General features: G+C 36.7%; 2 protein-coding genes across 3 annotated transcripts in view; both read right to left on the reverse strand.

Annotated features, from left to right (window-relative positions):
- The window catches only part of LOC114344837 (phosphatidylinositol 4,5-bisphosphate 3-kinase catalytic subunit beta isoform), a 998,515-nt gene that overhangs the window by 256,315 nt on the left and 725,515 nt on the right, over positions 1–16,685 (reverse strand). Inside the window, exon 9 of the mRNA XM_050644876.1 lies at positions 6,111–6,254. Coding sequence (XP_050500833.1) covers positions 6,111–6,254 — 144 coding nt within the window. The remainder of the gene's footprint in view (positions 1–6,110; positions 6,255–16,685) is intronic.
- The window catches only part of LOC126880240 (uncharacterized), a 183,131-nt gene continuing 174,694 nt past the window's right edge, over positions 8,249–16,685 (reverse strand). For both annotated transcript variants that reach the window (XM_050644011.1, XM_050644012.1), the window contains exon 2: positions 8,249–8,288. The gene's annotated coding sequence lies outside the window, so the exon portion shown is untranslated. The remainder of the gene's footprint in view (positions 8,289–16,685) is intronic.

Raw genomic sequence — 16,685 nt, forward strand, 5'->3', positions numbered from 1 at the left:
GTAATTACGGTCTGCTAAAATAAAGGTGACCATACACTAAAATCTACCGAAGAAAAAATATGGAACAGAAAATTGATGCGATCCTTGAAAAACTACTAAAGTTAGACCTACTGGAAAAACAAAACATGAGAATGGAAGACAAAATCGACACAATCACTAAAGAATTGGCAGAACTAACAGAAGAAAATACAGAGTTAAAAGAAAAGAATCAAGAACTTCAAACAATATTGCAAATTCAAGAAAGAAGGGTAGAAGTATTAGAAAGAGAAGTAAGAAAAAAGAATCTGATCATCCAAGGAATAGAAGAGATCGAAAATGAAGACGAAACGCAAATCAAGCATAAGATTTCAGAAATTTCAAGAAAATTGCAAGTAGAACTAAATACAGATCAGGATATTATAGAGATACGAAGACTTGGTATCAAAACTGTTAATAAGAAAAGACCGATCCTCATAGAATTCAAAAATTGGAGTAAAAAAACGAGGTCCTTAAAGAAACAAAGAAATTAAAAGGTACAGACATATTCATAAATGAAGACTATCCAAAACACATACAAATTCAAAGAAATGAACTTCGCAAATATCAAAAAGAAGCAAGAGAGAAAGGTCAAAATGCAGGTATCCGTTATAACAAATTGCTTCTAAATGGCGAATTATTCACTTTGAGTCAATTGCAAACCTTATCACAAGAAAATGAAGCTATAGTAATAGAAGACCAGAAGACGAATAGAGCTAGAAAATATGGTGATAGATCCCTCTCGGAGGAAGAGTTATCAATGGGCTCTACTACAGAAAGATCAACGAAAATAACGAAAACAGCGTACTCAAAAAACAAGTAACTAAAGCAAGTTGGACGGAGACAAAGAAAAAAGAAAATAGTACGAAAACAGCAATGGAAGAAGACACTACCGAAAACCGAAGAGAGAAAGAAATACTCACTGTCGGTGCGGACGCCTGCAGCGTACTTAATAGTAACAGTAACGTTAAGGTGATTAATTATTATTATGGCGACGGCGTCCGCATTGAGGGTGAAAATATTAATAGTTATAGGTACAATAAGAGAAATGATGATTTTTTTATGAGAACATTTGATAATTTTGATTTTGTTTTTAATAGTGACGTAGACTTTAATTTTAAGAATAGGGGTAAAGATAACAGAATTGTAAAGGTAGGTCAGAAAAACGAGCAAACTGCAATAATAAATCAAGACATAACTCCTCATACTTGTAATGTTAGGGAAAGTCAGGGCAATAATAGAGCAAAGAGTATTGGAAAGGACCGTCATCATAGGTTGACCGCTGGGGGCACATCGGGGGATTTTCCCAGCTCTAGTCAAATTAACGCAAAAAATCAAAATACAAGTAATGCTGAAATAAAAAGTGGCCTCGATGGCGACATAGAGACTGAATGTACGGAAGAGACTAGAAAACAGGATAAAACAAACAAAAAGGTGAATAAGTACAACAGGAAAAAGAAAAATAAGAAAAGTGGAAAAATTTTAATTGGAACTTGGAATATAAGAACATTAGGAGAAATAGGAGAACTACAAAACCTTATTGAACAAATAAAAATCTACAAAATAGATAATTTAGCGTTGCAGGAAATGAGATGGAAGAACGAAGATATCTGGGAATATGGAAAATATCTAATATGTCATGGTAATTCAAAAGGTGGACAAGGTGGGATGGGCTTCATAATAAGTGAAAGATACAAACATGCGGTAAAAAGCTTTACTAATATAAACGAAAGGATAGCTATTCTGAAAATGAAAGGCAAGTTCTTTGATATTAATTTCATTAATGTGCACGCACCTACAGAGGACAAAGAAGCAGAAGAAAAAGAAAATTTCTATGCCAGATTAGACCAAGAAGTGTCAAATATAAACAATTATAGCGTTAAAATACTTTTAGGAGATTTAAACGCAAAAATAGGAAGAGAGGAATTATATCAGGGAACAATAGGTGCACATAGCCTGCACGAAATAAGTAATGACAACGGGCAAAGAATCATAGATTTTGCAACAGACAAAAAAATGGTGATAAGCAGTACAAAATTTCCACATAAAAATATCCACAAAGAAACATGGGTTTCTCCCGATATGAAAACAAGAAACCAGATCGACCACGTCTTAATAGGAGCAAGACATGCTTCAGACATTTCAGATGTGAGAAGTCATAGAGGGGCAAACAGCAGCTCCGATCACCACCTTGTGCTAATTAAATATAAACAAAAAATTACCGCCAAAGAAACAGAAGAAGGTGAAAAAAAGATCAAATACGCCTCAGATATATTGGCCTCTAATGAGGAAAACAGAGCAAGATATGAAACGAAAATAGAGAACATAATTGAACAGTATGATCAAGTAAATGAAAATCAGGTCAGAAATATCGAAGATAAATGGAGGGTCTTAAAAGAAGCAGTGATAACAGCTGCAAAAGAAGTAGTGGGGGAAAGCAAAGAACCTAGCCAAAAAAGATGGTATGACAAAGACTGCCAGAGACTAATGGAACAAAAAAACCAAGCTAGGCTTAAAATGCTGAACAACAGTACGGAAGAAACCAAAGAGGAATATACTACAAGAAAACGACAATTAAAAAAACATCTAAGATTTAAAAAGAGGAAACACAATAAAGATAAGATTGAAAGGCTAGAAGAATATGAACAAAAACGTGAAATAAAACTATTTTATAAGGAAATAAATCTTGAAAAAAAAGGTTTCCAACCAAGAACAAAATTATGCAAAGATAAAAATGGGGACTTAATAGCAGACGAAAAAGGAGTGCTAAAACGGTGGAGAGAACATTTTAATGAACTGTTGAATAAACCAAATCAACGTTACGAAACAGAAGAGCTAAGATTAGTAGGAGAGATTGAAGTAGACCAATATGCACCAACAGAAGCAGAAATAAAAGAGGTAATAAAAAAAATGAAAAATAACAAAGCCCCAGGATGCGACACAATAACTGTAGAAATGTTAAAATATGGAGAACATAGAATACAGAGTGAAATATCGAAGTTAATACTAGAAATATGGACCACAGAAATAATGCCGGAACAATGGAAAATTGCAGTGATATGCCCTATACATAAGAAGGGAGATAAGTTAGATTGCAATAATCACCGAGGAATATCACTACTAAATGTTGGATACAAAATATTTAGCAAAATATTGGAATTAAGACTAAATAATATAATGGAACAAACAACAGGGGATTATCAAGGAGGTTTCAGGAAAGGCAGGTCAACTATAGACCAAATATTTACAGTAAGGCAAACGCTGGAAAAATTCTACGAGCGGAATACCGAACTACATCATCTATTTGTAGATTTCAAACAAGCGTATGACTCAATAATTAGAAAGGAATTATATAGCGCAATGCAAGAGTTAAATGTACCAAAAAAACTAATCAGATTAGTAAAACTATGCCTAACCAACACCAAAGCAAAAGTAAGGATCCAAAATCAACTGTCCGATGAATTTAACATTAATGAAGGTCTAACACAAGGGGATGCACTGTCAACAACACTTTTTAATCTTGCGTTGGAACAAGTAATCAGGAAAACTCCTATAGATAGGGATGGTACAATATTTACAAAGCTCAATCAGATCGTTGCCTACGCAGATGATATAGACATAATCAGCTGGACATTAAAAGACCTAGAAAAAATTTATACATATTTTAAAGAAGCGGCACAGACTATGGGTCTAGAAGTTAATGTCTCAAAGACAAAGTACATGATAACAACTCGGGAAAAAGTACAAACGAAAGGCAACATATCTCTGAGCGGGCAAATATTTGAAAGAGTGGACCGTTTCAAATATTTAGGATCAACAATAACAGAAGGAAATAAAAACAGTGATGAGGTAACAGCAAGAATTTCGCTTGGAAACAAATGCTTCTACAGCCTACAAAATATCATAAAGTCAAAATCAGTATCGATTAATTCAAAAGTAAAAATATACACAACAATAATGAGACCTGTAGTAATGTATGCATCAGAAACATGGGCCTTGACTAGTGAACAAGAGGAACAACTTCTTAGATGGGAAAGAAAAATCTTAAGGAAAATATATGGACCTATACAGGAGAATGGAGAATGGCGTATAAGAATGAACCACGAAATAAACAGAGTGTTTAACAGACCTAGTATCACAAAAGAAATACGAAGTAAACGACTGAGTTGGTTAGGACACGTAGAAAGGATGGATGATAAGAGAAATACAAAAAAAGTACTTAGAAAAGAATTAAATGGGAAAAGACCGAGAGGTAGGCCTAGAAAGAGATGGATTGATGGTATTAACCAGGATTTGAAAGACCTAGGAATACGAGAATGGGAAAAACAAGCAAAGGAAAGAAAAACATGGGCAGCTATAGTCAAACAAGCAAAGCACACATAACGCCGAAAAGACCTCCTCAAAAAAAGAAACAAGAAAGTAATATTTTAGATAAATATCGTTTAGAACTTTTGAGGAGTTATGCGTGTGGCTGGCCTCCACACCATGTAAAACTTTAGAGCCTAGAAACCCCAACGGGCGACCATGGCCCTCCATGGGCTGTCAGCGGTCACCGATGATGATTGTGTAATCCATCATTATCCAACATATCCAATTATTAAGCAAATAAATCAAAAACCAAATTGTTAAGAAAGCAATTGAGTTTTAATTTAAATATTTTATATATATGCTAGAATATTTTACAGGGTGTTCCGAACTTTAAGAAAAAAACACAGTATGATTGTTACACCCGGTATAAAATGACATTGACCTGCCTAACAACATTATTATTACAGCGATATTGTTAAAGAATAAGGCTATACGCTGTGAGCTCGTAGGTAGAGGGGATAATTACAAATTCGCGAGCGCCAGTAGTGACAAGTTTGTAAACCTTTACTGGAAATTTGCTTTTTGACGTTCTGCATTAAGAGTAGCATATTATAGCTTTTAAATGTCTCACGAAAGTTGTTGTATAGGGCTTTTCATCGATTGTCATTTGTTTCGAGCTTCTGTCATAAGTTGTATAATCTGTGTATAATATTAATATATACGGATTATACGACATGTGACAGAAGCTCGAAACAAATGACTGTGAATGAAAAGCCCTATTAAAGAGTGTCGAAATACTGGTTACAATAGTAACTGTGTATTCTACAACTTTCCTGTCGCTAAGCATAAGGTGATTCAACGACAAAAATGGATTGATGCAATTAGAAAAAAGATTGACACAATTTTAATTTTAAAACGGTAGAAAAATTTGAGCTAAAGGATCAGTTAGCACACTCTCGAATTTTGACGGTTTCAATTTTACAATCCAATCCTGAAACAAAATTTGAATGCGTGAAGATAACGACCAATCACAGCAAACGTAGGATGCCGTTAACTGTCATTCATAAGTTAATATTTAAGAAGTATTATACTATAATTATATTAAATTATTATACTTTTTTGCAGAATAAATTTTTTCTAATATTAGTTGTCAACATAAACGTCAAAGCGATAAGCAAAATCTTAATGAATAATAAATTCTGTACTTACTGCTATTAGTTATCGATTACCATCCAATTACTTCTTTACGTTGTAAATATTACACGATAAGAATTAAATAATAAGTTTAAAACAACTATTATTTGCTTTTCTACTGTCCCCTTTAAAATTCCGGCCGAAATAGGAACACTAGTCAACCGTTAGATGGCGATAGCAGCCATACCAACGAAACTCACAGAGTATAGGCAAAACTTTTTTCTTTCCAGAAAATTTCCGGTAAAAGTTATACTAGTAATCCTGTAGGTAGGTGGCGATACCAGCGAAGCTCGGAGCGGATAACATACTAAAAAAATCACTCAAATTTGACAACAGGTTTAGGAAATTCGAGCCATCTAACGTGTACAATTCAGCGAGTGAGTCGATTATTTTGATCTCAAGTGTATTAGTGTATAAATTATAAATAAAGAATCATTAAGTTGAATGACCAAAAGTAAAAGAGACAAAAAATATTTACAGCCGGCCACAGCTGTACTTTAAGACATACACATAATTTTCGTGGTAAACAAATATTAACTCTTTATTGTTTATAATTCTCAATCAAGAAAGAGTTTTGTCACAATAATACTTACCTAAGATGCCAAAATAAGTAATGTCCTATTTGTTGATTACTAAGTGCTCTTCTAAGAAGAAAATTTACCAAATCACATTCTAAATATAGTTCATGTTTAAGGGCTTGAACTAGCTGCAGAAGGTATAGGAGAATATCTTCATCGCTAAAAATATAAATACATATATGTAAAAACTGTAGAATAATATAAGAAGCTAGTTAAAAATCTTAAAAAAAAACAAGTTAACAAGGATCTAAGTGACAAGGAACAAGTCACCAAGGTACGTTTTCACGCTCATGCAATTTGCACAAGTTGACTTGTGCATGAAAATTTGTGCAAATTACGGTTGACCTGCACCCCCAAAAGATAAACTACACATCCAAACAATTTTAAAAAAAATTGAGAAAGTATATGTGATCACTAGAAATATTTTGACAAATTTTGAGCAAACTTCATGTTTTCGTTTTCGAAAAAACTCAAAAGAACTACTTTTTCCCAAGTAAAAAGCGGGAAAACCAAATACAAGTTTGTTAATTTTTTTACAATATAAAGATATAATCCTCAGAAATATTTATTAATTTTTGGAAAATTATTAAATGTACAGTTGTGTCACAATAGGAAAAAATAATATGTTCTGGCTTATAATAAAGTTGACGGTAAGAAACCGGACAAAATTTTAATAACAACATATAAAACTGTGAAAGTGGAAAATATTTGCAATAAAACGTTTTGTATGTTTGTAAGGTATGTTTGTAAGGTGATCAGCAACAATTGTAATTTCGTCTGTTTTAATTTTATTTTATAATGCAGGTACTTACATTTGCGATGCACAAGCACTGAATTTAATACTTAACTTTAACAATGATATAATTGCTTTTATTAGAAAAGCGTCAGATTTACTAATATGGTGCTTCGAGTGTGAAGCGAGAAACGCACTCTTTTACATGCTCCTAGTTCAGAAGCTGGAGTTGAAGTCATTTGTTTTAGGGAAGAAAGGAAGTTAGGTATAAAACTTTGGGTACAGAAAAACTGACAAGCGCAGAATATACGATTAGGAAAAAAGACAGCATGCGTGCTGATCGCTTAGGGTTTTAGTTTAGGTAGATAGAAAGATATTAGAATAGTCCAGATTTAGCCATACGGCTCACACTCCCTCTAAGGGGAAAATTGACTCATCCCAGATACCTACGGTATCAAAAGGATTGAGCTCTGGCGGGACTCTTTCCGTGTTATCGAGACCTAGGTGACTTGGTATGCAGGTGTATCTCCCAAAAATTTTCGTACACATCTGGCCGTTGCGAGTAGTACAGCTTTCTGCATGGTCTTGTAAAGATGTTCATTTAGACCCAGCTTTTTTTTTGCTTTCGAGGAGGTTCTTCGGAATGACTCCAGGAGTAGATATAATAATAGGTATCGTCTGGGTACATTGCATTCTCCATTGTCTTCGTATTTGAATTTCCAGATCTCTGTACTTGGCGATCTTTTCAGTAAATTTACTACGTAGATTATTGTTGTTAGGTATCGCCACATCAATCAGTGTTGTTTGTCTTGTTAATTTATTAACTAGTACAAGATCTGGTCTATTATGTGCCACTGTTTGGTCTGTGAGCACAGTGCAGCCCCAGTATAGCTTATAGTTGCCATCCTCAATAGCTTTTTTTTGCTTTCGAGGAGGTTCTTCGGAATGACTCCAGTAGTAGACATAATAATGGTATCGCCTGGGTAATTCTCCATTGTCTTCGTATTTGAATTTCCAGATCTCTGTACTTGGCGATCCTTTCAGTAAATTTACTACGTAGATTATTGTTGTTAGGTATCGCCACATCAATCAGTGTTGTTTGTCTTGTTAATTTATTAACTAGTACAAGATCTGGTCTATTATGTGCCACTGTTTGGTCTGTGAGCACAGTGCGGCCCCAGTATAGCTTATAGTTGCCATCCTCAAGGACACTCTCAGGGACGTATTGATAATATGGGAGATGGTCCGTTTGGAGAAGTCCCAGCGTGACAGCTATCTCTTGATGAAGGATTTTTCCCACTGCGTCATGCCGTTCCTTGTATTCAGTTACAGCAAATGCCTGGCAGCCTCCTGTAAGATGTTGGATGGTTTCTTGGGTTTGACATCCATATCGGCAGTTGTCGTTTTGGACCTGGGGGTTCTTTGATGATATATTTCAGGTAATTTTTGGTTGGTATAACCTGATCCTGAATGTCCAGTAATGAACCCTCCGTTTAAGGGAACATCTTTCCTGATGTCACCCAATAATTCGACGCTGTATTGTCGACATAGTCTTGGCTGACCTCATTGGGATGTCGCCTGTACAGAGGTTTACTCATCCAGGTGCGCATTTTTTCGTCTTTAGGGAGGTGGTTTATGCGCATTTCTGGTTCCCTCAGATTGATCGGTGTTGTGTCATCTACTGCGCAAATAGCGCGATGTAGAGTGGATGTCTCAGCTTGCATCTGAAAATAAGTTCTTAAATTAGCAATTTGTTTATCTAATTGCTCACCTATATCCATAAGGCCTCTTCCTCCTAGATTCCGTGGTAATGTTGTTCTTTCTACTGCACTTTTAGGATGGTGATTTTGTGCCTTTATGAGGTGTGTTCTTACTTTTTGCTAAAGATTCTCTATGTCCGTTTTTGTCCACTTAACAATGCCAAACGAATAGCTAAGCGCGGAACATGCGTAGGTGTTTAGTGCCTTAAACAAATTTCTACTGTTAAGGTGTGAACGAAGCAGCTGTTTTACCCTTCGTATAAACTCAGTAGTTATCTCAGTTTTCATTTGCTTATGGTCAATTTTCCGCGCTTTCTTCACTCCAAGATATTTATACATATCGTTTTCACCCATGGCCTCGATGTTCTGGCCATTTTGCATATCGAATCCTCCGGGCTGTACTTTTCCTCTGACTATATTTAAAACACGGCACTTGTCTAGTCCGAAGTGCATACTAATATCATTTGAAAAGGACTCTACAATTCGTAGCATCTCATCTAGTTGGTTTCGAGTGGAAGCCATTAATTTCAAATCATCCATATACAATAGATGATTAAGCTTCGCCACCACATTGTTGTTATTTTTTATGCTAAAACCGGCGTCAGTGGAGTTCAATAGCTGAGATAGTGGGTTCATAGCTAGACAAAACCACAGTGGACTTAACGAATCTCCTTGGCACAGGCCCCGGCTGATTGCGATATTTTCAGTTTCGATGTTATTTTCACCAGGTATTTGAAGGTGAATTCTAATCTTCCACTCTGTCATTATATGTTGTAAAAAGGTCCACTATATTATCATGCGACTTTATATATTCTCAATATATCTATAAGCCATTAATGCGGCACTGAATCAAAGGCCTTCTTGTAATCAATGAAGGCAGTAAATAGGTTCCTCTTTTTGGAATATGCTTGATTAGAAATGACCGAGTCGATGATAAGTTGTTCTTTGGAACCCATGGAACCCTTAGCGCATCCTTTCAGTTGAGGCTCTATGATATTGTTCAGAGCACAGTGTTCGTAGATACGCTGAGCTACACAGGATGTGACCAATTTATACAAAGTTGGAAGACAAGTAATTGGGCGGTATTTGGCTGGATCTTGGGTGTTATTTTGATCCTTCGGTATTAAATAAGTGGTTCCCTGAGTTAGAAATGATGGTGTTTCCTGCGGATTAGAAATAACATTATTAATTAGTGTTGATAAGAACTCATGAATACTCCAAAATTTTGTAAGCCAAAAGTTCTCAACTCCGTCTGGTCGAGGAGATTTACAGTTTTGAAGCTCTTTGATGATATTTGAGACCTCTTCGGTGGTGAATGGTTCGTAGTTAGCAGTAACGTAGTGTTGACAGTTGTTCGTCGTGTCTTCAATCCATCCAGCATTGTTGTTAAGAGCAGCTGGTGTGGAAAGTTGATTTCTCCAAAACTCATGAACTTCTTCTTGACTTGGGTAAGACTTATCGAGATTTTCTACGGTGGAATTAAGTTTTCGATAGAACGCCTTCTCAGCAGTCTCAAAAAGGGCATTGTCGCATTTTCGGTTGTTACTCACTTTGTACCTTCTTAGTCGTCCTGAATAAACGGAGAGTTTTTGTTTTAATGTATCCAGACACTGTTGGGCTGTGTTGTTTTCTGGATCATATCTTGAGTGTCTTGAAGTACTCAGTATTATTTCTTCAGCTCTCCTGATGACTCTTCTACTTCTTGCACCTCGTATAGATTCTGTGACTTGACCAATATCCCTACGCAGTAATTCAATATTTCCGAGTAGTCTTTTTTCCCAGGGTGCAATTCTGTTACCAGTCCTTTCGTTATTAGTACCCCGTCGTGTTCTGATCTTAACACCCATTACATTAGCAATTGCTGTTGCTGCACAGTAGATAAGCATGTGCAAATATTCTAATGTGTGGGCTTCTACGACATAATTGGTTAGGACTTCAGTATTCACAATTTGTAACAGCGCACCTAATTTCTTACAAGAGTTTATTCGTGGTAGCGGTGGTCTACTAAGTGGGTTTGTACCATTAAACTCCTGTCCATTTCGCTTACTAGGTTATCACGTAACTCGTTGTTTTCCTGCTCTATATTGTCAGGTTGAGTTTCTTGTATGGCAAGCTCAGGAATCTGCTCATGAACTTGATCAAGGACTTGATCTCCAATTACTACATTGTTATGAATCTCTCGTTCGACTTGGCTTATGATGGTATTGCGTCTAGTCTCTGGGATAATGTTGTTGCTTAGAATTACCCGGTATTGGTCTGATACTTGTTGCTCCGATACTTGAATATCTGGGTACGTCCTGCAAAATTCGGCATACATATGTTGTTGGTAGCCGATTGTTTCTTGACCGAGGTTTGTCACCTTGTAGTAGAAGCGCAAAATGTTTTCATTAATGGACACAGTCCATTTCATGTGCTGCCTCTGTCGTCCCGCTTGAGTGAGCGCTGGCTGATGTTCCAGCGCAGCACCTTCGGCGGGTGGAGCTCGTGTTGTTGTTTGGCTCGCTTGTGGTTGTGGTTGGGCTGTAGCTGATCGTATGACAGGAGCCCGCCTCCTCAACACCCTGCCACCGACGTCCCGCATGCTGTCACGTCCAGCGCCGGCTCCAGACGTACCCTGGCGATCTCCAGACAGCGATCCTAAACATAAATTATTAATCTCCATTCTCATGGGTCTGCATTTTATACCTACTGCCAGGTGTCAGTTTTTGTTCCACGGCAAGTATCCCTGCTAATCTCTGGGTATTGGCGCTACGAATACCCAGAAAGCATCCCCCGTTCGCAGGGGGCCGCGCCTGATAGAAGAACTGACAAAAAACTCCCACAGGTTAGAATAGTTATTATTAAAATATTATTAGAATAAAGAAGCTATTGTAGAAAAGACAATTTTCTACAATAGCATTACTTTCTGTGCTTCAAACGGAACATGATACTAACAGGGTTGCCATATCAATTACTTTGTAAGTACAACACTTTGGCAGATTACAACAAAATTTAATAAGAATGTTATCGACTTATACTTTGAACTGGCCATGCTGAAATTTCCTGAATAGTTTATACTGTAACTTTCGTTTTGAAAGTGCCATATCAAATCTACAATCTACAAGTAATATATCTATAAAAATAGCTAAGTGTGGCACATGTAATATGAATAAAGAAAAAAAGTTTTTTAATTTTCCGAGGTTTTTAGTTTTTGAATAAATGATATGTTCTTAGAAACCTCTCAATTACTTACGTGTTTAGAAATTGGTACCTGATAATGTTAATTTACAGAATATTATTTGAAATTTTAGTAGATGCAAAAAGTATTATACTAAGGGTCGATTTCTCATGCCTGCCTTAATCTATGGTTCAGTTGACCGCAGTTCACCGGTGAACTTCGGTTTTGTTTGGAATGCATTTCTCATTGCACGTTCATGTCAGTGCACGTTCTACAGCTTTCGAGAAATGCCAATAGATAGCAAAAGGTAAAAAACTATCACCATTTTGTACGACCATTATTATACTGTTTTTGAATAAAGTTAAATTTAAGTATTTATAGCCAAATAGTCATTTTAATAATTATAAATAAATGTTATAAAAACAAAAATAATGTTATCGTTTATCGTTAGGCTTAATATAATAAAATAGGATATATTTATATTATGACAGCGTTTCGTGTTAATACAACGCATGCGTAATCCATGAAATTGTTACGCGATTGACTCTACTATTTTATTTATTTATATCTTTAGGCACTAAGTTTAATTTAAATAAAGGAAGACTTACTTATATTATTTTATTTACATCACTTATTTATTTTAATAATTACAAATAACACCAACTAACACATCTAATTTATTTACAAACTCAAATTTATGATTTAATTAACTAAACATAATAATTCCGATAACTAATAAATACATTTCATATCTTCGATTCGAATACATTAATTACGCGACGCGCTTCAATGAATGAATGACTGACCTGTGCTCGAATCTCGGTTCTATATATACTTCGGCAGCGGTCGTCTCGAATTCCATGGTCGAGGCTCGTAACGCCGAGAAGCTTCGGGAAGAAATAGGCCAATTCGTGAGCGGACTAAATAGTGTCACATTGCCCCCTCCTTAAAAGATGGTTCCTCCTGGAACCTTGTCGGGACTGGAACTGGATGCTGGTATCTTTTACAACTCCCAGTTGTATAAAAGTGGCAGGGGACGGTCTTCGCTCCGCACCAGTAACTATGCGGATTGCAACAGACTAACACCCGGACTTCGGTGTCTTTAAAAATTTCTTCTACCATATTTCGGATAACTCTCCAGTCTAATTGGCGGCATTCTAACTTTGGCATGGCTAACTTTTGCACGTCGGACTCCAACACGTGCTCTCTCAATTGAAATAATGCATCCCATACATCTTGGTAGATAGGTTGGTCATGGATAGTGTCTTTTGTTACCAGATAGAATAGGTAACGTGATGCATCTTGGAGTTTCAATGCTTTGCCAGGAGCTGGCAATTGGCATTGAAGTTCTGCAACTCGACCAAACTTCCTTCGAAAGGCGGATGCCAACCCTCGTGCGTCTTTGATACTGGCCGGGATGGTATGGGCCAGTGAATAGTCATCGGGAAGTGCGAGTAGATCTCGCTTTTCTTCATTGATAACACCATGTCTTGCTTTACCGGTACCTCCATAGGCCCCCATGAACTCCTCGAACGTGAGGTCAGGTATTTCTCGAACTTGGTTTACTTCCACTTCTTCATCTACGTCGTGGTCTCCCTCGTACGGCGCCAACCGGTTATGGTGGACTATAATCGGCTTTCCCCTAGGAATCTTGCTTATTCGGTAGATAACGTCATTAATTTTCTTGACAATGAGATACGGACCTTCCCAGAACTGCTGCAACTTGGGAGAACAACCTGTTCGCTTCTTTGGATTATAAAGCCAGACCTTGTCGTTCTCTCTGAAACATCCCTTCTCGGCTTGGGTATCGTATCGTTTCTTCATTCGGTCGCTAGCGATTTGAAGATTAGAACGGACCAACTCATGTATATCGTCCATTCTTCTTCGCAATTCATTCACGTAATCCTCACCAGCAACATCTTCTCCAGGTCGACATCCAAACTCTAGATCACAGGGTAGACGCATCTCACGTCCAAATAGGACTTTTGCTGGTGTTTGGCCCGTTGATTCATTAACAGCAGATCTATAGGCCATTGCGAAGAACGGAAGGTACTGGTCCCAGTCTCGTTGATGATTGGACACCATCTTTGTCAAATACTTGCCGACTGTCCTATTCATACGCTCCACCATTCCATCCGATTGTGGGTGATAGGCCGTAGTTCTTGTCTTCTTCATACCTAGTCTATCACAAATTCCCTGAAATAGATCGCTCTCAAAGTTCCTTCCTTGGTCACCATGGATCTCCAGAGGTACTCCAAATCGGCTGATGCAGTCTTTGATTAACACATCTGCAATAGTGGCGGCCTTCTGGTCTGGAATTGCGTAGATCTCCACCCACTTCGTGAAGTAATCCATTACCACCAACATGTATTTGCATCCATTGTCACTTTCTGGAAATGGCCCGGCAATATCCAAAGCTATTCTTTCAAACGGACTTCCAACATTGTACTGTCTCATAGGAGCCTTCCTTTTCCGGTAGGGTCCGTTACTTGTAGCACAGGTAGTACATTTCTTACACCAATCCTTCACATCGTCGGAACTATTCATCCAATAAAATCGTTCCCGAATTCTCTGAAGGGTCTTCTTTACACCAAAATGCCCTCCTGATGGACTGTCGTGTAACTGACGAAGTACTTCGGCTACTCTGCTCTTTGGAATCACCAACTGCGTTCTCCTCACTGAACCATCATCATTTTCTATTACTCGTTTAAGCAAGCTGTCTTCCAAGATAAATGAGTCCCACTGGGCCCAATACGTCTTAACTACTGAGCCTAGGCTTGATATTTCTTGCCAAGATGGTCGACGATTTTCTTCTTTCCATTTTCGAATCTTCTGTAAAACTGGATCTTTTTCTTGTTCTTCCTTGATCTTGGTGGGCGTCCACTCGTCGTTGACCACTGTTGTTCTTAGTACTGCTGCTTCCTTTGACTCTGTTTTGTTGCAATGGGAACATTCTGCTGGACACGGTCTTCTAGATAGAGAATCAGCGTTCCTGTGGCTAACTCCGGCCCGATGCTCGATCTTGAAATCATATTCTTGAAGTCGTTCAATCCATCTGGCTATCTGACCCTCTGGATTCTTAAACTGCATTAACCATTTAAGGGCGGCATGGTCGGTTCGGATTAGAAACTTCCTTCCGTAGAGGTATTGATAGAAGTGTTCCACTGATTTTACTACTGCTAGAAGTTCTCTTCTCGTGACGCAATAATTTCGTTCAGGTTTTGAAAGCACTTTACTAAAATATCCAAGGACTCGTTCCTGTCCTCCTTTTTTTTTTTTTTTTTTTTTCTTTTTTGGCATGGGCTGTCGCCACTCAGCCAGTCACAATAAGTATATTTTAAAAACTAAAAACATTTCAAAAATATAAAACAACACAAAAATAAGAAAGATAAAGAAACGTTACCGTAAAGGTGGTTGTTAATATTGTAATTATTGTATTCAGGAGTTAAGGTAGGAATAAGACAGGGTCACTTGCTTCTTCTCGTCTAGGGACCCTTCAAGACATTTCGTTTAGACATAACTAGACTAGGTCGCGGATAGGAGGTAAATACATATGGGATAAAACAAAGGTAAATAATCATGTGTGGATAATGCTTAAAGGTTGATTTTACTTTTACAAATAAATTCCATTAAACAGTCATATATTTTTTTCTTATTTAGAGAAAGTAGGTAACATAAATTATGAGGTGGAAATATATTATATTTTAATAAATTTTCAATTAGTTTATTAGTTTGTTGAGTATACTTTGAGCACTCAAAAAATATATGATTTAAGTCTCCCTCTTTTTGACAGTCTAGACATAGATTTGAAGATAAAATGTTAATTTTCGCCAAATGAAAAGGATAACAGGCGTGCCCAAATTTTATTCTAATAATGGAAGTTATATATCTGCGGGGAACCGAATAATTTTTAAACCAGTACTCAGTAGGCACTTTAGGTTGAATCATCGCATATTGTGAGGAACTATGTTTGCTAGATTCGTTCCATGTTCGTCTCCATTGTTCGTTAACTTCATTTTTAACAATTGCACATATATCTGGATTAGAAGGTTTATGTCCGGTTAACGATCCATGTGTGATGGCTTTTTTTGCTAATAAATCAACATGTTCATTACAGGTGATACCTATGTGTGCTTTAACCCATAGGAAATGCACTTCTCTTCGTTTTTTATAGATTTCATAAAGTATTTTTTTAATTTGGAAGATATAGTTGTTTAAATTATGACTTGGAAATATTATTGTCTGAATAGCTGTCAGTACGGAAAGTGAGTCAGAAACAATTACTGTAGACTTATTTTCTGTATTCATAAAATATAATAAAGCTTGATAAATTGCAATTGCTTCAGCGCTGAATATTGAGAAAGCATTATTTATTTTATACATTTTTTCTGTATTGTTTGATGGGACATAAAAGGCACATCCAGTGCCAAACGTTGACTTCGACGCATCTGTGTAGATAATTATAGACTCCGAAAAAACGTCCAAGATACTTCTTAAGATGTTATGACTGATAGCTGCATTTTCATGATAACTTGGCTTAATTACTTTTAGCAAATGTAATAAAGAAGGAAAATCTTCAAAGTCTAAGATTTCGTCTGGATTAGAAGTAACATCAAAGTTTGACATACTGCGAAAAGCTTCACAAAGTGGAGGTGAATTCTTGTGTGTCCAATATTTATTCGTCAAATCAGCTTCATTCAATTTGCTTATTTTTATATGAAGGGAAGGATCTTTATGTTGTAATTTCATAATAAATTTTTTACTTAGATATTCTCTTCTATATTTCAGTGGCATCTCTAAAGCTTCGACATGTAACGCATTAATTGGAGTTGATTTCATAGCACCTAAACAAATCCTCAGAACTGTATTTTGTGTTACGTCGATTCTGCTTAGGACCCGATCAGATGCAGAGCCATAGAGTACACAACCATAATCTATGA

Source organism: Diabrotica virgifera, chromosome 2 (genome assembly GCF_917563875.1).
Source record: "Diabrotica virgifera virgifera chromosome 2, PGI_DIABVI_V3a".
Classification (NCBI taxonomy): Eukaryota; Metazoa; Arthropoda; class Insecta; order Coleoptera; family Chrysomelidae; genus Diabrotica; species Diabrotica virgifera.